This window comes from Haliaeetus albicilla, chromosome 22, assembly GCF_947461875.1.
Source record: "Haliaeetus albicilla chromosome 22, bHalAlb1.1, whole genome shotgun sequence".
NCBI classification, from domain to species: domain Eukaryota; kingdom Metazoa; phylum Chordata; class Aves; order Accipitriformes; family Accipitridae; genus Haliaeetus; species Haliaeetus albicilla.
Window position 1 is genome coordinate 26,482,078 of NC_091504.1, and position 26,876 is coordinate 26,508,953.

The following is a 26,876-nucleotide window of genomic DNA, read 5'->3' on the forward strand; positions in this document are numbered from 1 at the left end:
GAAGCCCTAGGTCCACTGTAGTCCCAAAGACACTTTGTGATGACAGGAGGGAGAGCACCTGATCCTGAAAAGTAGAGAAGTAGTGGGATCTGGCATATCTCCCTGACACCCTCTGCAAAACAGAGAGTAGCTAGGGTATGTTGGGACACTTCGGTAAAGGGCACTTTTAAAATAACACCTCTCTGTGGCACTCATTTGTCCACTGACTGCCTGACTACAACTAGCACCTCAACAAAAATAGATTTTTTTTTTTAAACACAAACATGGGCAGGCTGAAATTCTGCTGGCAAGAATTTGGAAACACTTCAAAGAACACATCTCCTGTATAACAGCTTCTGTTACTGAAGGCATTTGTCTTCAGATTGTTCGTCCAAGACTGTTCTCTTCTATTGGTGCCAAGATTGCAATGGTGAAGAAACTTACTTCTGACTTCATGAAAGATGGGATTCCCCAGGCCAGACCTAGCCTGACTGTGGTAACTCTTACATTTGTAATACCCAAGCCTTGTTAGTGCAAATTCTAAGGAGGCTATGTAGCTGAAAAAGTTGTATCTCGTAAAGAGTGCAACCCTATTTCTACATAACATCCTAGGCTACTGATACATAATCCCTGAAGCACCACTGCACTGGCATTAGGTAGCTGAAGTTCTTTTTGAGGGCTCTATCCTAATCTCCACAAGCTTCAGTGATCACCATGAGAGAGGCCACCACATGAGACTGTTGCTTTTCTGCCAGTTGCAACGGTCTTTGAGAAAACATGGTTAGACTAGGGCAGGCTTACACTGTAGAATTTGTAACTTTTGTGCAGCTGGCCTCAAACTATGATGTTCACTCTTGGAAGAAATTAGAATGATGTAGAAGAACACATTCTGAATTTAATGTGCCTGTTTGACTTAATAAGCAGAATAGCAAGAACTAGTCGTGTTATTATTCTCCCTAAATACCTTGGAAAGAGAAAGGAGAGATTATTTCTCTTTGAAGTGTTTGGAAAGCAGTCTTATACTACCCTTTTAGGGTGGTATGATTACTTACACTCATTTGTAGAACATTGGATGAGTATGTGGTGGTGTCAGGGAAAAAAAGCTAATGAAGGATTTAAGAGAGAGTACGAATCAGATAGTGCTTTTCCTATGACAGTGTGAGGGTTGACTGGACATAAGATGGCTGACTGGACTTGCTCTGGGCAACCAGCTATACAATGAGATGATACATAGTGAAAGTAAGAGTAAATTACAAAAAGTCAGTGCATCTGTTTCTGTCTTCCCAACTGTTCTTTGCACTCTCATTCTGTAGGAGGAACAGCAAGGGTCTGGTGATATCATCTTTGCCATCCCTATGGTTTCTTTTTCCTTTTCTTTTCTTTGGGTGTGGCTGGATTGGACTTGTGTGTATAGTGGTACTTACTAGTAGCTTTTTTGCTCTCTCTTTTGTGAGCCACGTCCCTATTTTTGTAACTTATACAGTAGTGGAAATATGTGGTAAAGCATTGGACCGTATAGTAAGAAGGCCGCAGAGCTGTGATAGATCAAATGCTAGGTAGAAAAACCCCACATCATTAGAAACAATCTTCAGCTATGCAATCTCCACTGAAGAGAGGTGTCTACGTATCTCATTCTCTTTCCTACTATGGCTTGTATTTTCATACGCTCTATCAGAGCTACTTACTGTTTCTAGTAGAGAGAAATGTTTACATTTGATTTTTAACTGTAGTTTATCACTACACCTTCAGAAACGCACTAGTGGCTAGACATGAAAAAAATCTTGCCATACCTATAGAATTTATTAAGAGATTTTGTTTTCAGTCCTGACTTCCTTACTTTGATGTCTTGTGTGCATGGATCATGAGGTGAGGAATGTTATTAACTGTAATTGCTTACTAAAGTAAACATTTTTTGTTAACTCATCGTTTGCCTATAAAGCTAGAGGTCTAAATCTCCTTAATACATTGCACATTTAAAGAATCAAATATCTAAGATGTTTAATAGTTTAACAAAGTAGCCCTTGGGGAATTGCGAAGTAATTGTTCAGTCACCTTGAGCTGAATTTTCTGGTATGAAAATTAACAAGTCATTGGTCACAATTTACGTGTAAGTTAATAATGAACTTTCTCAAAGGTTATTGTTCCTTTTAAGTTAAATAGTACAAGTCCTATATTCTCTTCAAATTGTTTTATGGTTAAGTCAATTGGTTCTAGACTGGAAAAAGAGAACAAAGAACCCTGTAATTACGATGCCATTGTTACCTTTCCAGTCAGCAGTTCTAAAAATGTTGCTTTTAAACCCTGGTGTGATAGAGATTCAGGAAAATAAAGCAAAATCTAGAATACTTTAAATATATTAATTTCAATCTACCTCCCACCATTTTTTTGATGGAGCAAGTAAATAAGAGTATCGCATTTGTTAGTAGCCACAAATACATAATGGTGAATTATATTATTCTTACCTTGCCTTTGTGCTTATATTTAAAGAAAAAGAGATTTCTTGTGTGTGATTGATGTTTCCATGTGACAGGTGCTGTGTTTGGTAGTAGGCATGTAATTGTTAAATTCACACAGCTAAGTATCAAATCTGTGTGTAATTTGTTGGGGATTCCTTCAACAGAGGACACCATGAATGTAGTCATACTGCAAACTGGTTGTCAATCAAAGCCAGGCGCTCACCTGTTTTCAACAGACAGCATAGGAATTGCAAATGAATGGAGCAGCAGTCTTAACTCCACAAACAGCATTACAAATAGCAGTGGGCAGTCTGGAAATGTAAGTGTAAATAATTCTGGAAAAGTTACTACTAATAATTACTGTACCAATATACAATGTTTATTTTATTTCTTAAACGTCTGTTTTTTATTTCTTTGTACTTCAGCAAAAGAGAAAAAAACCACAGCTATGGTAATGTCAGGCAGTAATATTAAACTGTTACTGTAAGCCTAAATGGAACGTCTGCCCTTAGCACCAGATTTAACTATGTATTATTTGTGTTTTCTGTTCTTTTTTTTTTTTTTTGTCTTTAGATGCGATATTTTGAATGCTACAGTGAGGAACATAATTTTTAATCAAATACACGACTACAGGACAGCTTAATTTACATATGTCTCTTTTTTCTATAGGAAAGGTTTCATTCATGGAAGATCTTGCTTGATCCCAGCCCTCTTCTCTGCCCTAATTTGTTAACATTAGGAATTAATTGATGTCCTACGTGAACATGGTTTATACTTAAAGCTTCTTACAGTGGTGCAGTACATGCAGTGTGTTTGGTAGTGGAGAGGTGTTTGATTATGAGGGTGATAAATGTAGTTCATATTAGCAATTTTTTATCAGCTAAAGATGGGGGAGAGGAAGGAAAAAGATATATTGCAGAGCTTTTATTATCTTCGTTTTAGTACCAGTTGGAACAGATCCTTTTGTTAGGTTTTATGTTTGTTGTAAAATACTATATAAAGATAGTGACATCTCTCTTGTTCTCTCCTGACTTGCTTTTTTCTTACCTCATTTGCAGTGCAGAGTCATAAGTATATACACATTTATCCCCAGAATTTTCACTTCTGACTTTCCAGCACTGTTGTCTATGCTGTTTGGTTAGAAACCAGGTAAAAGGACATATTTTAAATAGTGTTTAAAAAGAATGGCTAATAAATAGTGCAGTTATTGAAACTCCTGGGTTTCTTTCATGTAGCTTCATATTGCTGTACTGTAGATTGAGGATAAAGATACCAATATGCCTACATTTTATTTTAGGTTCCCAGTGCAGAAGTCTGCTTCTGTATATGAAAGGTTCTCAGAAAGGTTCTGCCTTTTTATTTAGGAAGCTAATTTTGTTGTTGATAAGGTTCTGAAGCTTTCAGGGGAGACCCATAAAAGCACCTTTTCTCCCAGAAGCTTCTTAGCCTTTCCTGAATGATTTAGGTACAGCTGAAAACCCTAACAATTCTGATATGCCTTCCAGCTATGTGGAATCTTCTTCCAAATACATGCATTTTTCTGTTAGTCATTAAGAATCTCATGAACATTGTGTACATTTTCCATTCCTTGCTCACTGAGTCTCTGCCTGTATTACTGTTCAAGTGTGAAAATGGAAAAGGTGACCCCACTCCCTTCCCTGTACTTGAAGTTTCATTGCAAGTGGCCACCTTTTTTCTGATGTCTGACAAAATATTCTGTCTTTCTTTCACTGTACTACTTACCTGCAGCATTGTTTGATGCACTTCCACTATTTGGTTTTTTTTAATATTCAGTTCCCGATTTTTCATTAGCAGGTTGGTCTTCTGTTTTTCCGTGTTTAATCCTTGAATTTTGTTGCTTGCTTGCTTTCACCTTCTCCATCTGCTGTAAACTGCTTAATTTTAGTATTTAAGTAGTCAGTCTGTTTCACTGACTCCCCCCATTTTCTGTATCGCAGCAACATATTTACATTTGTGTTTTGTGTTTTTCTCTCTGTTCTAATAAGCTCTCTGTCTTTGTCCCCTCCTTCATCTTCATTCTCATCACTGTTAGACACTGGCCCTGAGTAAACTTAATTTTAGTGGGTTTTATCATGATGAAATTAGACTTTCTAAACCTATCTTCCTTTGTGTCTTCAAAACAAAATCTCCCTGTTCATCTTCCAAAACTTCTTTCACGTATACTGTTACAGTACGCTGGGAGAGTATCCTACTGTTCTATTTGCTTCTGGAGGAAAAGGATGATGTAGTACCTGAGAGACCTAAACTCAGTTCTCTGCTTGATCATAAAATTCCTCTTTGAGAGCAAGTTTCTTAGGTCCCCATTTCTAGAATGTGGTAATACTATTGCCCTATCTATAAATGTTACTGGAAGAATGAGTCCATTAAGATTCTGTATGATCCAGGTTGATAGTGAGGGAGACTGCATAACTGTTTTAAATATATACCTTCTTGTCTCACCTATACTGTGTTCTTATGTCTTTATCTAAGTTGTCTTGTCAATTGGACTGTCATCAGTCATTCCTCTGCTGTATCTTTCCGTAACATTTCAGTCAGAAAATAATTTACTCTTCAGCCTTTTTTGGTAAGTGTGAGTTCAGTTTCCATGGAGAGCTTCTACATTTATGTTTCTTTACCTCCATGTTTGAAGCATCTAACATTATACTTTTGTCAGTCCCTTCACCTGATCTGTGATAGTACTGTTTTTCTCCAGTCTGTCTTCGCAGTTCCCTTTGCTTTATACTCCACCAGTTGTATCATCTAAAGGTACTTAACCTCCACAATGCAGTTTACCCAGTGTGGTACAGTATTTCCCTTGATTGTAATTTTTCATTTCAGTTAGTACTACTTGTTTCTCCACACTTACCATCACCTCTTATCTTTGTTTTTGTTGTGTTGCTCTAGCAAGTCCTAGATTGGCTTTCTTGGCATACCCATTTTTTCTCATACTGCATCAGAGGTGTGAAGTGCCTTAAGTAAGATTCAGAGTCTTCATATGCATTGTAGCAACAAATTCACTCATCCTTTTCCCAGTCCTGTGTGTCTTCTTTAGGAGCTGCATTTACACCAGCAACTTTTACTTTTAGCTCTTATGCTTGTTCTTAACCATTACTACTCTTTTGTGCTCTGTTCAGTGTCATCTAATTGCCAGAAGGAACGCTCCTTTTTACTCATTCTCCTACTGCTCTTTTTTTTATGACATAAATTTATTTTCTTTCACTCTTTATTTAACTTTAAGAGGGTCTTCCTTATTGTTTCTTCTTTTGCACTGGTAAAATTCAGCTGTCTGAACTCCTCAATTATGGGAAATTATAGTAGACAAGGTTTCTTGAATATTTCTGTGCATACAAGTCTTGAAATAGCTTGATCCATGTTTCAGATACATTGCTTGCACTGTTTAAACTTTGATGCCCTACTTCATTAATGAAGTCGGTTATGTTACCACATCTTCGTGTTTACTCAGATTTCCATTACTCCTTGCATGTCCTTCCATGAATCTTCAGCTATGTATTGTTTCATCATCCAGTATGCTATGTACCCCTTTTCCTCAGACACTTTTGCTATCTAGCTCTTTCCTCAGTCACCTTTGCTAAAATAATCTCTCTGGCATGCAGTCCCCTGCATCCCATACATATGCATTGTTCTCAGCCATGAGCTTCTGCCTCACCTGAATTTCATCCCTTCATTTCAACTGTTCTCATTTATATCCTGCATATTTATTGCACTTTAACATACCTAAATGGTGTTTTCCTATGTCTTGTTTATTTTTCTCATAGTGCCATGCGAGTTGGATTAACTAGGCTGTCTCAGTGTGTGCAACCATAGTCATAGTTGCTGCTTTGTATGCTTTCTCTAGCTGGTTGATTAGCTTTCCAGTGTTATTGTATCAATACAAAATGCATATTCCTTTGAGCAGCTTTTCAGCCAAAAAATGTCAAGAATCTTATTACTTCTTAAAACACGCTCAGCTCATGTTTTAGGATTATGCTGCTGATCTCCATATATCAGGTCTCTCTGTTACTGGTAACTAACTGCAGTGTACCTAAGTTCGGTGATGATGCAGACCAAAGGCCTAGCTGTATGATAAAATTTGTCTGTAAATATTGTTCAAGTTTGTGGCACTGCAAAATTAATAGGAAAACTTGCTGTTTATTCTGGAGATGAAATAGGAGATACATCAAAGATTAATTGCATTTATCAATTACGGAATATTTATGTTAGCCCTTCTAGGCTCAGAGCAATAAATCATAGTTTCCTTTTGAAAAATAAAAAGATAGAAATGTTGGCCATGATGTCATTATGCCCGGAGTCTGTGATGTATTTAAAAGATTGAATATTTGCATAGGATATACGTTGATCACAATGGATGAAGACAGGATAATCAGCACCATCTTTGTTTTATCAAGTTTATCAAAGATGTGTAAGTACTTGATCACGTTTGAGTTAGCACAGTTAAGAAGTCAGCGCTTGTCAGCTCAGTTGTGGCAAAGATTGTGTGCCTTCATAGCTTGTCCTGATTGCAGACTTAGTGCTAATATTCTGCTGCCTTCGTTAAGCCTCAAGTTTTCTCTTTTACTTCGTAACTAAGATGGCTTGGCTGCGTGCTCATGATCAGTTACCACACTCATTTGGTAAATAATAGTTTATTAAGCTGTGATAATGCAACTGAGTTTGATTACGTGTGCATAATCTAAGTGTGAACAATGGTGATGAGTCATGCTTCCTTTACTGTGGAATTAGTGTTCTGAGACAGGGATGTAGGAAGGAAATAAGTTACTTGAAGGCAAAATTAGTTTTACAGCTTAAAAGTACCTACGTTTCCTCTTCCTGTCATCTTCCCTGCCACCCCCCACAAATGTAGGCAATATAACAGTACATTTTAAGCCACAAAATATAATGCAAATCAAGAAGCTCAAGAAGCTGCTATTTTCACGGGAAATATAACTAGTTTTATAGGTATATGTTTCCTCATTTTCTTTGTAGAAGATCAGCTGTAAGCGGAGACCTAGCATAGGCAAGAACCAAGGGAAAGAATGTATCACTTGTTCTGCATGCTCTTTTTCTAGGTAATTTAGCTGCAGTGACGAATAGTGACAAATTATTTCTTTGTAAGAATGTAAGAGTGACAAATTATTTCTTTGTAAGAATGTAAGAGGCCAAGGTCTGTGTGGTTACAACAATATGAGTATGTGACCCTTGTTAAGGCAAGCTTGGAATCTTTTGACTTGTGGTGTGTCAGAAATGTTCAGGTGTCCTCCTGTGGCCTTGAGCAAAGACGCAAAATTGAAAAAGTTGTTCTTTTGTAACCTCTGTGAAAGTGAGAGGTAATCTGAAATGTATCCAGCTGCAGCATTTAAGCTTAAAAATGAATCTGTGAAGATTTACAGCTGAGACTCTGGAAAGTAAGGAATGTCACCGAGTACTGGTCTTAAAGCAGACTCTGAATCCTTAGGGATTGAACTGTGTCCTTGCTGTGCTTACGTCTGACTACACAGCACAGCAGATTTCCATTTTTAGGAGGGACACATTCCTGAAGAGTACTTAGATCTGTTTGGCCTCTTTATCCCACACACAGAAAATCAAATGCCACAAATCTTAAGTTACATTTGTCGAGCGGTTTCCAAAGATCATGTTGGAGACTTGCAGTGTTGAGGCAACTGTATGAATTCTAGCTTCTGTTGTTTGTGCTTCTGTCTTAATAAAGAAGAAAAAGACTAAAAAAAAAAACAACTAACAATTGGCAATAGATTTTCCTAGCATCAGTAGTGCTGAGGACATTGCTATTCATGCCAACACTGATGCCAAAATGTAAATTCTGGAGCATTGAGAAACAAAAAGTAAGCATTGCTAGTTTCCCTTCTCCCCTCTTGCACTCTTTTTGTCTCTAATACCGATATCACACTCATTTTATGTTAGTACTGACATATGACTTCATGTTAACTGTGAAACACACGTCCCTCTTGATACAAAATACATGTTCGCTCACCATCTTGGCGTCAATACTGCACTAAGTTGTATGGCTGTTTCTAGTGATAGGTTTCTTGATATTTCTCAGATGTTCTTTGTATCTTACTCTGTGCAAAGAGCATGAGAAATGAGAGATATAGGAGCAGTGGTCTTGTGGGTATTCTGTAGCAAGCCATAAGGGATGAATCAATATTTGAGAATAAATTCTCTCTTCTCACGTGAGTGGCAGTGTAACCTGTATCCTGGTTTCTCTGTGGAGTCCACCTAGCCTTGAGTTGTAGAGAAGATGCTTCTTACAACCCTGGACAAAAAGGAAGAGAGTCCTGATCAATGTTGATGTTTTTGGACAGAGTATCTTCACCAGGCCTGGAGGAGTCTCTCGCAGAGGGAGGGAGATGGTCCAGAAAGTCCTCCATTTACTTTCTCTGCCTCAAGAATTATCTTTGATGGCCATAGATAACAACCAGGATTGGGTATTCTCCCTGAATATCATCTCCTCTTGCCTCTTTTGGCAACAGGATATTAGTCTGGGTCTAACCCAACAGGACATTTCTTACATTCTTACTAGGGGGATAAACATACAGTATAGGGGCAGACAGGAGATAGAGTCATCGAATCATTTAGGTTGGAAAAGACCTTTAAGATCATTGAGTCCAACCTTAAACCTAACACTGCCAAGTCCACCACTAAACCATGTCCCTAAGTGCCACATCCACAAGTCTTTTAAATACCTTCAGGGATGGTGACTTAGCCTGTCAAATGCTTGATAACCCTTTCAGTGAGGAGATTTTTCCTAATAGCCAGTCTAAACCTCCCCTGGTGCAATTTGAGGCCATTTCCTCTCATCATATCACCTGCTACTTGGGGAAAAAAGACTGACACCCACCTCACTACAACCTCCTTTCAGGTAGTCATAGAGAGCGATAAGGTCTCCCCTCAGCCTCCTTTTCTCCAGGCTAAACAACCCCAGTTCCCTCAGCCACTCCTCACAGGACTTGTTCTCTAGACCCTTCAGCAGCTTCATTGCCCTTCTTTGGACATGCTCCAGCACCTCAATGTCTTTCTTGGTGCAGTGTCACCAGTGCTGAGTACAGGGGAACAATCACTTCCCTAGTCCTGCTGGCCACAATATTTCTGACACAAGCGAGGATGCTATTGGCCTTCTGCTGCCTGGGCACACTGCTGGCTTGTATTCAGCTGGCTGTCGACCAACACCCCCAGGTACTTTTCTGCCAGGAGGAATAAATTCTAGATAGTAACTTGAGACCAAAAAGAGTGATTTTTCAATGTAGTTGCCTTGTAAATTCAGGCTAGGTTTGAATTATTTTTTTTTCTTGCTTGTGTATTTAACCTACCATGGATGTTATGTGACCCATTTTCTTTTCCTGCTTCATTTGCATGAGTTCTTTGTATTTTCTTTGCAAGTTGAGTCACACAAAATTTGTGGTAGTGTGTAATCCAGTTATTAAAACTTAACTAACTATTCTTTTCTGAAAAATACAAAAGACAGAGTAGAGGCTATCTCTGTCTATTGTCATCCTGGTGGACTCTTCAGAAATTAAGAGCAAAAGCCTAAACATTAATGTAATCAGATAATGCTGCCTGCATCTTAGGGGGTTGAGCAATTGTTTTAGTTTAGTTTAGTTTTTCAGAGCAAAACTACATAAAATTGTAAGTTCTTGATGCTTACAGTTATATATATATATATATATATATATATATATATGTTAATGCTACCACTGATACCTACTGTAAACAGAAGGATCACGAGCAGCACCTTATGGTCTTACGTAATGGACTACATACCTGGTATCATCTGATCTGGACCAGTAACTCTGTACCTCAAGCCCAGTACTTCTGGGTGAACATTTATGTTCTGGGTTCCTTCTGGGTTCCCCATTTATGCCTCTGTTGTCTGCAGGTAGCCCTCCAGGACAAGTAATCCATAATGGCTATCTTAATTCCTCCCTCTTCCCCGATCTTCATTAGGTCACATTGTAGGGAGCAACCATGATGTACATCTTCCTGTGTCGGTAAAATAATCTGTGTTGCCTGCCTAGCTGAAAGAGTGGACAAGAAATACACACCTGAGAAACATTCTGTGCAGATTAGGGAACTCATCCTTAAATAGAGTCAGTAGCTTACCTAAATTAGTATTTTACTTTGGGTGTTAGTCTGCCTTCACTGTCTAGTCATTTTATCTTCCATATTTGCTGCATTAAGCAGCCTTGTGCTACCAGAAGTATGTTTTTAAGTATACTTACAAGATGTAACTATGTTATTCGTAAAAAGTTTTCAAAATTTTTTGATATGGAACTGAATACCTTAGCACATTTTTATTGACAAAAAAAAGAAAAAAAATTAAATTTCACTTAAAGAGCAATGTTTGGGTTTTTTCCTGGCAGTGTCCTTTTATTTTCCTTTCCTCTTTAGCATAAAGAAAGGATTTCAGTATTTTAGAGGTGAAAAAATGTGCAAACTTAGCATCACCAGGCACAGGGGCAATCCTCAGTTTTGGATTTAGAGTAAACAGTAACAGAAAGAGAAACCTTGCATGTTGTAACAAGCTTGTGGTCAAAACACGAATTCTTCAGCCTTTGACTTCAGACGGAATTTTGTCTGAGTAAAGCTTGGCTATCAATTTAATTATTTTTGCTGTGGTGCCCACTCTTCTACTTCTGTCAGCTCTCAGGGTAAACGTACATTTCAGACTGTTGTGTAGAGAAGCTATCTTTGGATTTCAGAAGCAATCTAATTACAGACCTCCACACAGATAAGGTTCGTGGTGGGACATTTTCTGTAGGGATAGGAGTGAGTGAATGCATAGGTAATAATCTTCAGCAAGTATAGGGCTTACATGTGTTGGAAGTGGTTTTTTTCTGTCTAGGGTTAAGACCTCATCTAGGGTCATGCCTGTCCTCTACCTGATTCACAGGAATTTGAATCTGAAGTTCCTGCAGCTGAGGAGGGACATTTTGAGGTTATACTATTCTGGGGAGAGAGGTGTCTCTTGCTAAAATCCTGATTTGCTTAAAATACTTTCACATTCTTTGGAGCATAAAGTAAAATTAAGGGTTAGGGTTAGCCCTAATTTAAGAGTTTAACAGTAAACTGTATAGTTATTCTTGTTTAGCCTGTCTGATCCGGTGTGTATTTTGTATTTAAGCAAACCAAAATAACTTTAGCAGAATTTCACTCCATTATTGTATCGACTGGTTCAGTTCCCTTGAGAGCTGGCAGATTCTGTTCTGAAACAAGCACAGAAGGGATTGAAATGTGTATCATCACTGAGTGTTCTCACCACTGGGCTGTTAGACATAAATGTAGGATGCAACTATTTCCATACTGCCTTTGTGAGTCTAGTTATAAATCTAGTTTACAAAAATTGAACTGTTTACTTAAAAAATATAGAAACAAGCGATGCCCACAGTTCCACTCAAACATGTTATTGTAGGATGCTGGCACCTGAGTTCATAAATTTCAGGTTGATCAGAATTGTACTTTTAGCAAAAAAAATTGTCCAGATCTACTTCCAGATTGTACCTTCATCTTAAGCCTTTTACTTTAGAAGTTTAAAACTCTCTGGAAAATGTACAGCAGAACTAAAAAATTATAATTTCAGTCATGTTTTTAAATATTGAAATGTTAATTTATTAATCAATGAACATTTTAATATTCAAGAATCTCAGAAACCAGCCTTTTGAGATTTACAAACAAGCATTGAGATGCTTTTTGCCAAGATTCTACATGTCTCTTTCTTTTTGAACTGCTTGGCTTGATATAGATGAGTTCTTTTAAAAGAGTGAAATGTTGTATAATGCTTGCATTAAACTGTAAATTAAGAAATATATGAAAGAGTGGAAATCACGTTGTCAGAAAGCAAGTATTCCTTTATTGTAAATTAATTTCCATTAAGTAGAGTAATCTCCGCCTGGGATTAATTTTGTGCATAGGGACCAAACAAGACTATATTCTGGTGTGTACAAATGCATCTCCTTTTGAAGTCTGTATATGTACAATAGCTCCCTGTTACTTTTGTCATCTGCTACTTTTTTAAGCTAATACCAAAAAAACAAAGTTAATGTTGTATTTACATAAGACTGAAATTAATTTCTAATTTCAACTGATTGTGTTACAGAGGGAGACTAGCTGTAAACATAAAAAAATATCATAGAGTATATTAGACAGTGTTTTCTGTCTTCTACAGATTTCCTGTTCTTCAAGTCCAACTGTAACATCAAGTTCTGGTAGCAGTAGTTCTTTATCACCCCTTGGACCTCTTTGTAGACAGAGATCATTAGCAAACGGCGTTTTGTGTTCTGAGTCTAGCACATCAGGTGTTTCTTCACCAACGTCTAGCTATCCAAAAGCACCAGGCTTTGAACGAGAAGATCAGGTATGTACATAATATGGGTCTAGAAGTACAAACGCAATCTTGAGTTAGATTCAGCAGAAAATGTTGTCTGCCTTGTGTATCAGCACTGTTTTTTGATAATTTAGGACACAAGAATTTGGACCCTCTTCTTTACTGAGCTAAACTGTGTCAAATTACAGTTGTCACAGGCCAAGAACACTCACGCAAACAGTCCCTGCAGCTCAGCTGACATGCAATAAATTGTAACTTTGCAGAAATGTTGTGATTGTCATTTTGAGCCCATGTTGCCAAGAACAGAGCAAGATAACAATGGAAAAAAAATCACAGCTAGACTTGGTAGGATTCAGTTTTAATTATTGTTGAAAATTGATGGTGAAAAGAGGCATTAATGTCTGACAATACTATTTATCAGTTCCAATCTTTGATTAATTTCAGACTGTTTCTTCTTCCACGTGCAGCTGCTTCTCTCCTTGGACAAGTTCATTGCTGAGACAGACATAGGTGATAAAATATAACAAGCCTCTTGAAGAAAGAGAGAGAGATCTGTAGCATTAGCAGTGAGAGGAAAGTGGTTGAAATAGAAGTTGGTGAGGAGTTAGAATCCTTTAGTCGGGTGGGGGAGAAAACAGGCAATGCTAGAGACAGTTGGGAGAAGGGAAGACTATATTTCAGAGATATGAAGCAGGTCTATTGGCCTGTGAGAAAAAAGCTGAAAGCCCAGGATTTACCTGTTAAAGCTAAATTTTTCTTGCTCTATGATAATACTGGTTACAGTTCTAAATTGTCAGAAAGGAACTGTTTAAAAAATGGAACTCCGATGGCACATTTAAATAAGCTGCAGCCAAGCTGATCAGTCTTCTTGCAAACCTGTGACTTGTCAGAATTAAGTTCTATAACGTGAGATGCACAGAGAAGTGCAGAAGTAAAATACAGAAAAATAATGAAAGGAAGGAAAGTGGTTTTTGTAAATGGTAACTTGTTATAGGTGATGGCAAGGTCATTACTCTAGAGTAAAGTTCTCCATGCAGGGTTGCTTTCTTACATGTAGATGTTCAGACAGACTATAGGTTAGAGAGGTGGTCATTGTAACAGGAAAGATTTCCATCTCCCAATAGGGGGATCAAATAATCATTGATCAAATGTCATGGAAGCAAGGCAGTTACAGTATCAAATGGCTGCTCTCTGGTCATTAGGCAGCAATAACTGAGAAAGTATGTAATCGTTGGTAAAAATCTCTTTTGTTGTTTTGGTCACAATTAGTGAGTAATGTACTGCTGCATAGAATGTGTCTCAGGAGCAAAAACGTCATGTGCTTGCCTTTTACACAATGAACCTGTCTAGAGAGAAAGCAGTGATGGATTTTGCAATTGATAAAAAAGTACCTAGAGTGGTGGGAGGCATATAAAGAGGAGGAGAGTTGTTACTGCTAGGGAGCTTTCACTACAAGACATATTGGGAATCTCCCAAAGGAAACAAAGAACAGACACAAGAAGACTGCTCTAAGGCAGCAGGAAGAACCATTTTTTCCTAAGGAGACAGAGAGCACCTTGCAGAGTTTACTGGAGCTCAGGAAGTCACTGAAAAGTACTGGCCTGAAAAGAACAGAGATACTTTGATCCTGTTCTGCAGCAACACAGGGGGCAAAGAGAAATTGCTTAGAATTACCTTTTATTTAAGTATGTCTCACTTGTTTCAAAAGCTACTTTATTATAAAATGGTGTTCAAAGAAAATCTGCCCTTATATTTGATTTTATTGTTTTGTTGTTGTTGTTATTTGTAGCATGATCAGTTTAAGGGAAAATCTGGGCAGTTCCACTCAAAACTTTTGGCTACTTCAGGCTTCTATCCCACTAGCCTCTTGAAGAAGTATTCCCCAGCTGGTGAGCATTTGGGACATGTTATTTCTGTCACAGCATAATGCTAACATGGCTACTCAATTTTTGGACCAGAAATAACTTGCATGTGCTCAATTATGCATATAAGTGGAACGATTGCAACTGCTGCTCCTTTTCCATGTAGATTTACTCTATGATCGTTGAAACGTAATTCTCCATATGGGACTGCAGTGAGGGAAATGAAGTCAGCCTGTTGAAGATATCATTACAGAGATACCACTGACCCTTCACAAACTAATCATGTATTTTACAGCAATGACTCATAAAGTTCATATATTACAGAGATTTTTCTTCTTTCAGGCAAAGCATCGAAGCTTCCCAGCTGAGAATCAGCAGAAAATAAATGAACAAGACAACAAGCAGGTATTGCCAAAAGCTAAACGCTGTAAATATTTTGCCCTTTTTGATAATTTATTTATGCAGTATCAAAGTTATGTGGTGCTTTACGACATAGTCTAAGGAAAATTTGTGCCCAGTGACAGGACAAGAGGCAATGGGCACAAACTGAAACACAGGAGGTTCCATCTAAATGTATGGAAATACTTTTTTACTGCACGTGTTAGACTTGAGCATTGAAACAGGTTGTCCAGGGAGGTTGTGGAGTCTCCCTCCTTGGAGTTATGCAAAAGCAGTCTGGACATGGTTCTGGACAGCCGGCTCTAGGTTCTGTGAATATGTGCAATAGATGTGTGCTGCAGGGAGTACCAGGGACGAGAGGAATGTGAGGCAGTTTGAGGATGCTTTTAATTATTGCAATTCCGTGGCAGAGTTTTCACAGTGAAATTTTGGATTAACTTGATTTGGGAATGGGTTGATAAAATTTAAGGATGGCCAGAAGGAAGACAACGATACAGTTGTTCAAGTGTCAGATGCTCAAAACTAGAAAAATAGTTAAAGTGACAAGGTAGAGGGCATAGCTTTGACCTGTCGTGAAGCTAAATCCATCAGGTGTTTGAGGTCATTCTATATATGCAAAGGAGCTTAAAACTCCGCCAGCTTTGCACTGCTAGAACAAGAACTCTGATGCTATCTTAATGATCAAGATAAACAAGAACAGAAGTTTTACCATTTGCCATTCATGCAGCTGCACAGGAGTGTAAAAAAACCAAAAAAGTGGAGGGTTAAAATGTATCTTATGTTTAAAAAGCAGGAGGAATGGTGCAGAATAGATAAGGAGAGAAAACACAAGACAGTTAGAGGTGGATCCTATGAGTTCTGTGTAAAAGAGTGATAGGACATGAACCAGTTTAAAAGTATACATTGGGTTTTTCCCTTACACATCTATAAATTAGTGAGAGTGGCAGCCTTGGAAACGCTTTTAATTTTTTGTGATCTGCCCTAAAAAGTAGTTTTTGCATTACTTTCTCCTGCTATTAAATGTTTGTAACAGAGTAAATAGGACATAACCAGTTTAACATCTTTATCAATGACCTAGTGGGGGAATCAAGTTTGCAGATGACATGAAATAGGCAGGACCAGTCAATAGGGCTGGGCTGCCATTCAGAGAGATGTAGACAGACTAGAGGAATAGGCCAACAAGATCTTTATGAAATTCATTAAGGACAAGTGCAAAGTCCTGCACCTGAGAAGCAAGAACCTCTTGCAACAATATGGGCTGAAAACAAGAACTAACTGGGAGGCAGCTCTGCGGAAAAGGACCTGAGATTCTTCATAGACAGCAAGCTGAAATGTGAGCCAACAGTGTGCTCTAGCAGTGAAGAAGGCCCAACATTATCCCAGGTTGTATTAACAGGAGCATGGAGTAGATCAACAGAAGGGTTACCCTTCTGCTTAACACTTGCTAAACTATGTCTAAAATACTGCATCTGGTTTTGCGCTCACAGTACTGGGATTACATCAGTAAATGAGTGCAAGCTTAGCACATGGCTGCCAAGATGTTGAGGGGACTGGAGCGCTTGCCCTGCGAGGAGAGGCTGAGGAAGCAGAGCTTGCGTGGAGAAAAGAAGGCTTCCGGAGGACCTAGTAGCAGCCTTGTAATACCTATGAGCAGGTCATCAAGAAGATGGAGCCGGCCTGTTCGCAGTGGTGCATAGTGGGTGGACAAGAGAGAACAGGCATAAATTGAAACAAGAAGCTCTGACTGGGTATGAGAAAATTTTTTTCACCATGGCAAGAGTCAAGCAGTGGTTTGCTGAGTGTGGTTGTGCAGTCTCCATCCTTGGAAGTTTTCAAGACCAGACTGGCTAAAACACTGAGTAACCTGATGTGGCTTCATAGCTGACCTAGCTCTGATCAGTAGGTTGGACTAGATGACCTCCTGAAGTTCCTTCCAAGCTGAATTTTCCTATTACCCGGTGATCCTAAGAATACTCAGCAAGTTGGTTTAATTCTCTTCTTTTTTAAAAAAGTGTTATTTAATCTCCATTTAAATAGTGCAGAATGTGTGAAATTCTGCTATGTAATTATAAAGCTGTTGACATCTTTTTTAATAGCTTTTCTATCCTGTCTCATTTCTGTTTATTTTATCTCTCTGTTCTGTTTAGATATCCCCCAGAACAGAGTTCTGAAGCCACAGATAGGGATAGTCTTGGTCTGTCAAAACAGAAGAAGGAAAGGAATCTTTGAGCTGCATGAGTGCCTCTGTCTGTAGGTGTAGGGTGGGACAAGAAGCTTGCTGTTTGTAAGTATGTTAGGCAGGAAAAAGAGACTTAGTCTAGTAGATGTAGGTGTTTATGCTGGGGAGAAAGAGAACTAACTGAAGAAATCCATCAGCTTTGTGTGGGTATGTGAAATTTCTTCACTTCCCTCTCACCAGGAGGCCTCAGCTTAAGATGGGACAGGCCAAAAGGAGATTTATTTTGAGTCTGATAATTTTTCAGTAATACGAAAAGCCTGTATTGCCTCTCCTACTTGTTTTGACTTTGACATGATGTTTCTCCAATGACAGGGATCATGATCGGGCTTATAACCTAAGAATCCTATGCCTTGTCATTTCTTCATTTTACTTCTCTAATTATACAGCTGTTCTTTATGGGTTTATATGTATAGCTAGTTCAGAGATTACTTTTTTTTTCGGCTCAAACATTTATGAAAACAGAAACCAGCAAAGAAATGTTCCATTTAACATATTGCATTGGGATATTAGAGAATGTGTTCTGAATTCAGTGTAAATTTACAATATTGGAACAAAGTTTGGAAAAGCATATCACAGAATCATAGAACAGTTGAGCTTGGAAGGGACCTCTGTTGAAGTTCAACAAGTCTGAGCACAAGGTTCTGCACCAGGATCGGGACAGTCCCCAGTATCAGTACAGACTGGGTGATGAATGGATTGAGAGCAACACTGCAGAGAAGGACTTGGGGATACTGGTGGGTGAAAAATTGGATGTGAGCCAACAACGTACACTCGCAGCCCAGAAAGCCAATTATCCGGGGCTGCGTCAAAAGAAGCGTGGCCAGCAGGTTGAGGAAGTGGTTCTCCCCCTCTACTCCGCTCTCGTGAGACCCTACCTGGAGTGCTGCATCAGCTCTGGGGTTCCCAGTACAAGAAAGACATGGACCTGTTAGAGTGGGTCCAGAGGAGGGACATGAAAATGGTCTGAGGGCTAGAACACCTCTGCTATGAAGTGAGGCTGAGAGAGTTGGGGTTGTTCGGCCTGGAGGAGAGAAGGCTCCAGGAAGATGTTATTGCAGCTTTCCAATACTTAAAAGGGGCTTATAAGAAAGACTGAGAAAGACTTTTTATCAGGGCCCATAGTGACAGGACAAGGGGCAATGTTTTTAGACAGAAAGAGGGTAGATTTAGATTGTCTATAATGATGAAATTCTTTACTGTGAGAGTGGTGTGACACTGGGACAGGTTGCCCAGAGAAGTTGTGGATGCCCCATCCGTGGAAGTGTTCAAGGTTGGGTTGGGTGGGGCTTTGAGCATCACTTCAAGCATCTCATCTAGTGAAAGATGTCCGTGCCCGTGGCAGGGGGGTTGGACTAGATGATCTTTAAAGGTCCCTTCCAACCCAAACCATTCTATGATTCTCTGGAGGTCTGTGGTCCATCTGTCCCCTTGTCAAAGTGGGGTCAGCTAGAGCAGGTTGCTCAGTGCCTTCTATTGTGGTGTTTTGAATATCTCCAAAAATGAAGACTCCACAGCCTTTTTGGGCAACATGTTCCAGTGTTTGTCCACCATCGCAGTAAAATTTTTTTTGCGTGTAAGTGAAACTTTCTGTATTTCAGTTTGTGCCCATTTTTAAAGAAAAAAATATTCATTCTCATGGTCATTATCTCCCTCAATCTTGCGCTTTATCTAGCTTTGAAATAGAAGTTTTCTGTGGTATTGGTAGAAATCAGGAGAGTAGATACTGCACAATCACTGCTTGTCACACAGAAGGCGATGAGAGGATGTTTGGATTGATTCACAGTTAAATGTTGTTTTTATTAACTAAAAGATTGGAGGGAATAAATAAACAATAAACAATAAAAAGAATTAATATACTGGAAAGTCTGCACCAAGTCCCTGTAGACTTTGTAAAGTTATTTTCCAGTTTAGAATGTTACATAGTTACATATTGTTTGCATTTCTTACATTTTATAATTTAAATGTGTGATTTGTATGAAAAAAACGTTCAGCTACAAAGAAGTAGCACAGGTACAGGTCATTATATAATGTGATACATGTGTGCAGTGCAGTCATGTTTCTCAGTTACCTAAACCGAAGATCAGTTTATGTACCAATTGCATTTAGATTAAATGAGAAAATTTGCAGGTCAGAAAAATAATATAGAATATAATTTGTGTACGAATGCATAATGAAATGGTACAGTCCCTCCATAGATACTTTCCTTTTGAAAAGGAGCATCAGACTTCAGCTAACTAATTATGTTTGTAGAGCTTATTTGCAAGTATTTAAATACCTTTTTTCTGAAAGAATTCCCTTGTATGGTAGTGATGTCCAGCCACATTGGAGAAATGCACTTGTTGGTAAATGATAAGGAAAATTATCCTAATCTATTCATTCAGAGGGTTCTTCTGGATTTCTTTCTGTTTGAGTTAAAATAACTACTTTTAAAAATACATTCTGTTTATTTTATATGTTTGTACATACATCCGTGTAAGTGTGTTTGTGTGTGTATGCATATGTGTTTGGTTTTTTTTAACAGAACCATCTCAGTGTTTTTTCAGTGGTTAACCCACTTGCTTCAAGTATAACTTCCAGTCTGGCCTCCAGTCTTGGATCAGATACTTCATCTCCTACAACTGTCTCTGCTATCAGTGCCAAAGCTCCCCCGTTCTATTCTGGCAGTAACACAGTTGAATCGGTAATAGGTAAGTCTTAACGTTTAATCTCTGATTGTACATGTTTTGTTGCATTATTCAAGTTCTGCTCGTTTCAGCATAGGTTCAAAGAGCTTATTGCTGAAGACAGTAATGTTGTACACATCTGCTTTATTATATGTAATTAAAAGCAATATCTGAAATTTAATTTAAATGTTTTCACCCCAAATCATTATTTTTAACAAGGTTTTCAATGTAAGCATAGGAATGAGTGAATGGGAAATTTAAACTGGAATTTTGGCATTGGTATTGGCCAGTGATTTAAAAAATGTGTAAAACCTGCATAATGCAACTCACTGTGTTGCTAAGAGTAGAAGTACTGTCTCCTCAACTTCTTCTGGTGGGCTGATGAGATTTGACTTTTTTTTTTTGATGTTGCCATAGCTGGTGCGATTACAGATCTTACCATCTTCACATGAAAATGGGACATTTTTCTTTGGCTGACTGCATATTCTCCAGTCTGGTTATTTGTGTGTTCAAGGACAAAATCTTGTTCACAGTCTGTGGACCAGATCTGAAAGGACACAAAGAGGAGGAGCCCTTACTTTCTGGGTACACAAGACAGATTCTGGGAAATACTTCTAAAATTTCTGTCGTTAGCCCAGAGCCTTTCCCATGCTTCCAACCAGCTAGGTTGTTTATGTGGAAAATGATAAAAGGAGTTAAATGTTTCAATAACAATTAGACACTGGGAATTTCAAAACTGGTCATTGTACTCCTGCTATGGTCTGACAGGTGCTGGATAGAGAGGAATAATCACTTCCCACAGCCTGCTGGCTGTACGTTTACTAACGCAGGTCAATATGCTGTTAGCTTTTATCGCCACAGAACATGCTGAATGTGCCATTCATCAGAATTCCTAGATCTTTTTCTGCAATGCTGCTTTGTGATCATTTGGCCCTCAGCCTGTACTGTTGCAAGGGATTATTCTGTCCCAGGTGCAGCATTATTGTATTTGCCTTTGTTGAACTTCATGCAGTTTCCATCAGCCCAGTTCTCCAGCCTTTTGAGATCCCTCTAAACGGCAGTCCTGTCATCGAGTGTATCAGCTGCTCCCCTTAATTTAGTGTTATTCACAAACTCATTGAAATTTGTGGCACTTTTACACTAAATGTGGTTTATTGAGGAGGCCGTGGCAGGGAATGTTGTGATTTGAAAGGTGCTGTATTTCACCTTCTGTGGTCTAAGTCACATGATCAGGGAGTTGCTGTGATTAGCTGGTGTACTTGAAGCTTTCTGTGTTTAAATCGATGTGTAGCAGCAACGAGGAGACTGCAGAGAGTGAGTCAGCACTTCAGCATGGTAAGTTAGGCATTCACCGTTTTAATTTTTTTAGGAAAAAAATCTATGCAGAATATTAAATGACGGATCTTTCTCTGCAGTCTCACAAGTGTATAGCTTGCTCTCCTTAAAGGTTTGTTTGATGATCTGTGTGTTAGAACAGAAAATAAATTTTAAATTATTTTTAAATTTCAGAATTAGAATGAGCAGAATTTTAGTTTTGATTCTATGCAACTAATGTAATTTCATTGGCTTACAGTTAATATTTTAAGATGCATTATGGAATGAAATCACATTTTTCTCAGGATAAACATTGCTTCTGGAATAAGTAGAGGCTAGTTGGCTGTAACAAGTTACTCATACAACAATAAAAACCACGGTCTAATTTCTGTATAGTAGATGTGGTGCTAATTCAGTATAATGTTTAAATCATGATATACTGAAGAAGTGTTGCAAAGTCGTTTAAACAGTGATACGCTATGTTTCCCATGTCCCAGTGTGATTATATTATTGAGCATAAGAGACTCTTGATTCCTCTGAGTTAGAATATGCCTCTGCTGTCTACGGATGGTTTTCTAAAACAGTTTTCAGTATGCTATGTTTGTTAACAAAATATGAATCTTAAAATACCTGTGTCATGTATGCATAAGTCAATGTACTTCATGGTAACTGTGTAGATTTGTTTTGGTTTTTTTTTTCCTTAAAAGAATTTCATCTATATATAAATTCTTTTTCCAGAGTTCTGCTTCATGGATATACAGGCTGGCATTGAAAATAAAGTGCTGCACATAATCTGAATAGAGCAGAAAATTAAGACCTTATTGTAGAACAGAAAATAAATACGTATCGTTCTTGTGGGAAGTGGTGGATTGAAGAATCATTAAAAAAAAGGGATAGAAAAAGAGCTGCAGCAAGGGAAGGGGCTAGGTGTTTATGGGAAAAGGGGATGAATGGGTTTGGATAAAGGGTTAGGGGAAATGCAGGAGAGTTATGTTAGTAAGGACTGAGGAAGCTTAGTCAGACAGTGGGGTCTGTAGTCCTTTCTGTGGCCCTTTATCTCAATCTCAAAGGGAGCTCCAAGCCCTCTGTGTCTGCTCTCTAAGTAATAGTCCCCAAGAGCTGGGGAAGAGAAGGGTGCAGGGGAGTTGGGAATAAGCATACCAATCAGTTAGAACTAGTATTTAGCATTGAGGCTTGGACAATATGTTGAAAACTGAGGAATGATGGAGTGGAAGAGGGTATATTGTTGCAGTCTACTCCTGTCGGAGTCAAGGGAGATTGATTGCATTGTCTGGTTTTGTTCTGGTAAAAAAAAGAAAGCAGCATAATCTGAGAACATAAAAAAGCTGCAGGGTGTTTGAAGTCCTCCTGAAAATTACTACCAAAAAAAGAAAAATAATTATGAGAATAGAGAAATTAGATAAGCAAAGCATCAAAGGAGACAGATTTGGAGAGGAATAAATAGCAAATGGGCAGCAGTGAAGGGAAATGACTCAAGTGGTAGTAGGGAGGAGGTGAAGCCTTAACATTAGGGGACATCTGCCAGCCTGATACTCCACCCTGTTGTCTGTGTTAGGTTGTGGGTGGACCTCCTCCTGGGAATGTTTTGATTGGTTCTGTTGCTTTCTCTTGGATACTCAAGCATGGGGATTTTGCCTGTCTGGGAGACTTGCCATGCAAGGAAAATCGGTGTCTCTCCATTTGCTTCCCATATATATTGTCATCTTAAGATGCTGTGTTCTCTCCCTGCACTCTGCTGACTTTCCACCATGTGAGGTGGAATCTGAGAGACCCAGAAAGTATCAGAAATTAAGCTTTGAAAATCTAGATAATAAACAGTAAGGAGACATGTCAGTCCTTTTTGTGGTAGGGGAGGATGAGTGTGGCAGAATGAGTTAAGGCCTCACATGAGGAGAACATAGGTTAGTGATTTAGTAAGGGTGCAGGCTTAGATTTGGTCTACTATTCAAGCAGTATGATTTATGTCAGACTCCTTGTGTTTTGTTCCTGCTTGTCCTACTTGCGTAGCAACATACTGAGCCAGACACTGCAAATAACTTCAAATATTAATAACATCTGGGTGATGTGGGGAATTGCAAGAGCTTGAAAAAAACAGTTTGTTTCTCTGTTTAAAGATAATGATGGTGCTAATGATGGGATTTTTAAAGCCTCTTCTTTCATGATTGAGAGAATTTGGAGTTCTTTGAAAGAACGTGGAACATCTTCACTTCGTGAAAGTGAGAGGGACCTCTCCCAGAATACCCTGCAGCATAGTGATGAGAGGTTTTTGCTCTCACAGGTGTATGGCGTTTTTGCACAAAGGATGTTGAGACAGGTTCACATGTGTGAAGATTTATTAGTGGGTTGCATAGCTGATGGCACATAATGGTGAAAATTATTTCCAGATAAGTACAGAAACGTAAGAAAAGAAGATAGAATAAAGGGAAAGAGAAAACTGTCCCAGCGGCTGGGTGGGAAAAGAAGTGACAGCCAGGGCAGACAAGCATCCTCTCCAGTGCAGCAGCTGGTTCTCTCCCACATAATACTTTTCCCATATTAGCTGTATTAACTATAGTTTTTCATCCAGACCATCCCAAACTCCTTATGGGCTCCTCCTGCTTATGATGTTATTAGTGTTAATTGGAGCACACTTTGGTCAGTGGATGGTGTTGTGTGCTCATTGCTTGTTGAGCTGTGGCCAAACATATTATTGGGTTCCTCTAATGTCAGTCAAAAGCTACAATCAGGAAGGAGTAGGAGAAGAGGAGAAAGGAAGAGTGATTCTCACAGCAGTGGCAGCCACTTCCCCTGAGAACCTACCATAACAATGCTCTGAGTGTTGGCAGGTGCCTGATGGTGAGCGTAACAAGATGGTGAGCCTGAGAACAAGAAGGGAAACATACTGTCCCAGAGACTCTGGAAGGCACTACCAGAGCAGTTGGGTGAAAGAGCAAGATAGGCAGGCTACAGTGTTGCAGGTGAAAGGCCCTTACCTGTATAAAAGGCAAAGGTAGGAAAGGCACAGTGCAGCAATGGGGATCCAAAACCCAATATGGAAGAGGGACTTTTAATCTGGGTTTCACACAGCACTTGTGACCACTCTAAGCCTTGAGTCATCAAATAAAAGGAGGCCATGTCTCCCCTCCTTACTGTATTGTATAGAAGTACTGGCTTAGGCACCAGTCTCCAAGAGAAGGTTATTGCTGCAAAACTTTGAAAAGCTGGGGCATATCCCTTCAGGCCAAAATGACAATGCAGAGAGCTTCCTCCCTCTGAGTGTTGGACACCAAGCTGCTTTGTCAGTATTGCTGAAAGATAAGGATTATTGTTTGGGCACAACTCCATACTAGTTGTGTTGCTTTTGAGACCCAGACTAGTAACTTCACAAAGAGCTATGTTAACTCTCAGGTATCTTTGTCATGAGTGTCACTGTGTAGTATGTGAACTCTATCTCTCGGCTGGTGTTTTGACCTGGACAGCTTAGGCAGCTTCCTGCTGAGCACAGTTCTGCAGGTCCTGCTTCTAGGTCAGTAACTCCCTTTATGTATTATCTGGAGCTCCAAGACTGTGGAGTCTGTTAGATAGCCTAGTCAACATTAGGAAATGCCTATACATAATAACTTTGCACTGATCTTGTATTAATGATCCAAATTGTCCTTTCGATTTCTGACTTTTAGCACTTTTACAGCTGTCTAGTACTTCTGCCAAAAGTCTTCTGCAGTTTATAGTGCCTAATGTTTAGGACTAGGCTATGAGAGAGGAATCAGTCTAATTCCAAAGGGATCAAGAGATCCCTTTTGGATCTTCTGGAAACTTTTACACAACCCCGTGTGTCTTTTATTTCTGTTTGTTCCTTTTCAATTCATTTAGGCTTTATGCCAGGTTTTAATAATGATTTTCAACATAAAATCTAAAAATTCTTTACAAAGGTGATCACTATCACTGAACACAGTGACTGGGATAGTCACTTTCCTACCTGTAAAATCAGTATTTATGCACACTTCACCCCTGTCTTTCTGACTCTGCAGTTGTCAACATTAGTTAAAGTATAGGTACAGAGGGATAAATTCCTTAATTACACACCTTTCTGCACGGAAAAGAAGTTCAGAGGAAGAAGGGAAAAAATACCCATCTTCTAACACTTTATAAACAGTGGACCTAATAAGGATTATACTGTTAAGAACTTTTTCATGACACTGCCCAGAGAAATTTTAGACAGACATAAGCCTTAAACTGAAAGGCAGTCTAACTGTTGAGTCTAAATGAAACATTGATTTTTGACTTTTTAATTTTTTTTAAATATTGCACATTTTCATTAGAATATTCTGACATTCCTTACATCTGTATGCCCTGATATGTAACTCAGTTACCCCAAGGGCTAACTGTTATAAAGGGCATTTACAGTGCCTTTCCCCAGATATAATACCTGTTTTTATTCAATAATAATAAAAATTATCTTTACGTAGGTATCCAAATTTTATTTTTCCTTTTTCTGTTGACGTACATCTAAGCACAAGAGGTGACGCAGATTTATTGAAAATCCAGATAGATAGCCACCTCTCCATTATCCTCTGTTCATCTCACCAGCTTTAAGAGCTGTAATGGCATATATATGAAAGTTTTCCCTTTTACAAAATACAGAGGATATCCTTCACTGTGTGTCTGTAGTATGCTTAAGATTATGACCTAGGTGCAAAAGAGTTATATGATGGAAGCACTAACAAAAATAGTCAAATAAAGTTTCCTCATTTCAGCCATCATGATAGTTTTATGGATAATTCAAGGATAATTCATTGATACAATATTTTGTTTAACAGGTTCTGCTCTAGATTTGCATTTTAATGATGTGAACGTCGCGTCCATAGAGAGAGAATTAGAAGATCAAGAAGGCAGCGACCTTGGATTAGCAAGTAAGAGGTCCAATTCGTAAAATTATACTAATTTAAAATATCTTTCTTTCTTACCTTTCTAAACTTTTACTCACCAGAATAGTTACAGACAGCAAAGACTTTGAAGAAAAGTCCTCAGTTTTGTTCCAGCTGCTTAACTTTGTGGCATAAAGGGATTGCACCTCTATCAAACTGTATTTTGCAAGGGATCAGTCTGTTAAACATTTTGGTTTGGTTTTTTTTTAACATGCTTAATGACTTGGGCCCATGGGCATAATAGTTGATGGAAGGACTTACATGCATTTACAGGAAGGCATTACACTTGAGCTTGACTGCCTGCACGTTGACTGCTGCAAATGTCTGACAGCAGGCAGTATGTGCTGTGGGGATGGACAAGTACTTCCATGGTTAGGTGGTTGCTGAGAGGGGGAGCGGGGACAATTCTTGAGGATAAGGAGCTAGCAAACTTTAGGACTTTAATACTTGCAAGTTAGGGACTTAGTCTTTCTATAAATCTAACCTGGAAGGAGAAATTTAGTTGAAGGTCTGTTGGAAAGTATTCAGCTATTTGGCCTCTTCTGGGAAAGGACAGGAGAGGAAGACATAGCGAAGGAGAGCAGTGCAGGGAAGAGACAGCAGAGAGGAAGTATGGGAGGGGGGACAGCAAGAAATTGAAATACTACCTTTTCTTTGTGAAAGTAGAAAAGGGAAAATAATCGAGAGAAAAAAACACAGAAAAATA

The 26,876-nt window shown here is 38.7% G+C and overlaps 1 protein-coding gene across 16 annotated transcripts in view; it reads left to right on the forward strand.

The window, feature by feature from the left end:
• The window catches only part of UNKL (unk like zinc finger), a 61,936-nt gene that overhangs the window by 22,995 nt on the left and 12,065 nt on the right, over positions 1-26,876 (forward strand). For 5 of the 16 annotated variants that reach the window (XM_069810630.1, XM_069810632.1, XM_069810636.1 and 2 more), the window contains 5 exons: positions 2,510-2,754; positions 12,610-12,798; positions 14,973-15,035; positions 19,790-19,955; positions 26,063-26,155. In XM_069810630.1, the coding sequence (XP_069666731.1) occupies positions 2,510-2,754; positions 12,610-12,798; positions 14,973-15,035; positions 19,790-19,955; positions 26,063-26,155 (756 nt within the window). Of the gene's footprint in view, positions 1-2,509; positions 2,755-12,609; positions 12,799-14,972; positions 15,036-19,789; positions 19,956-20,183; positions 21,267-26,062; positions 26,156-26,876 lie in introns of those variants that run through there. The other 11 variants (XM_069810637.1, XM_069810639.1, XM_069810643.1 and 8 more) reach the window with 6 other exon arrangements.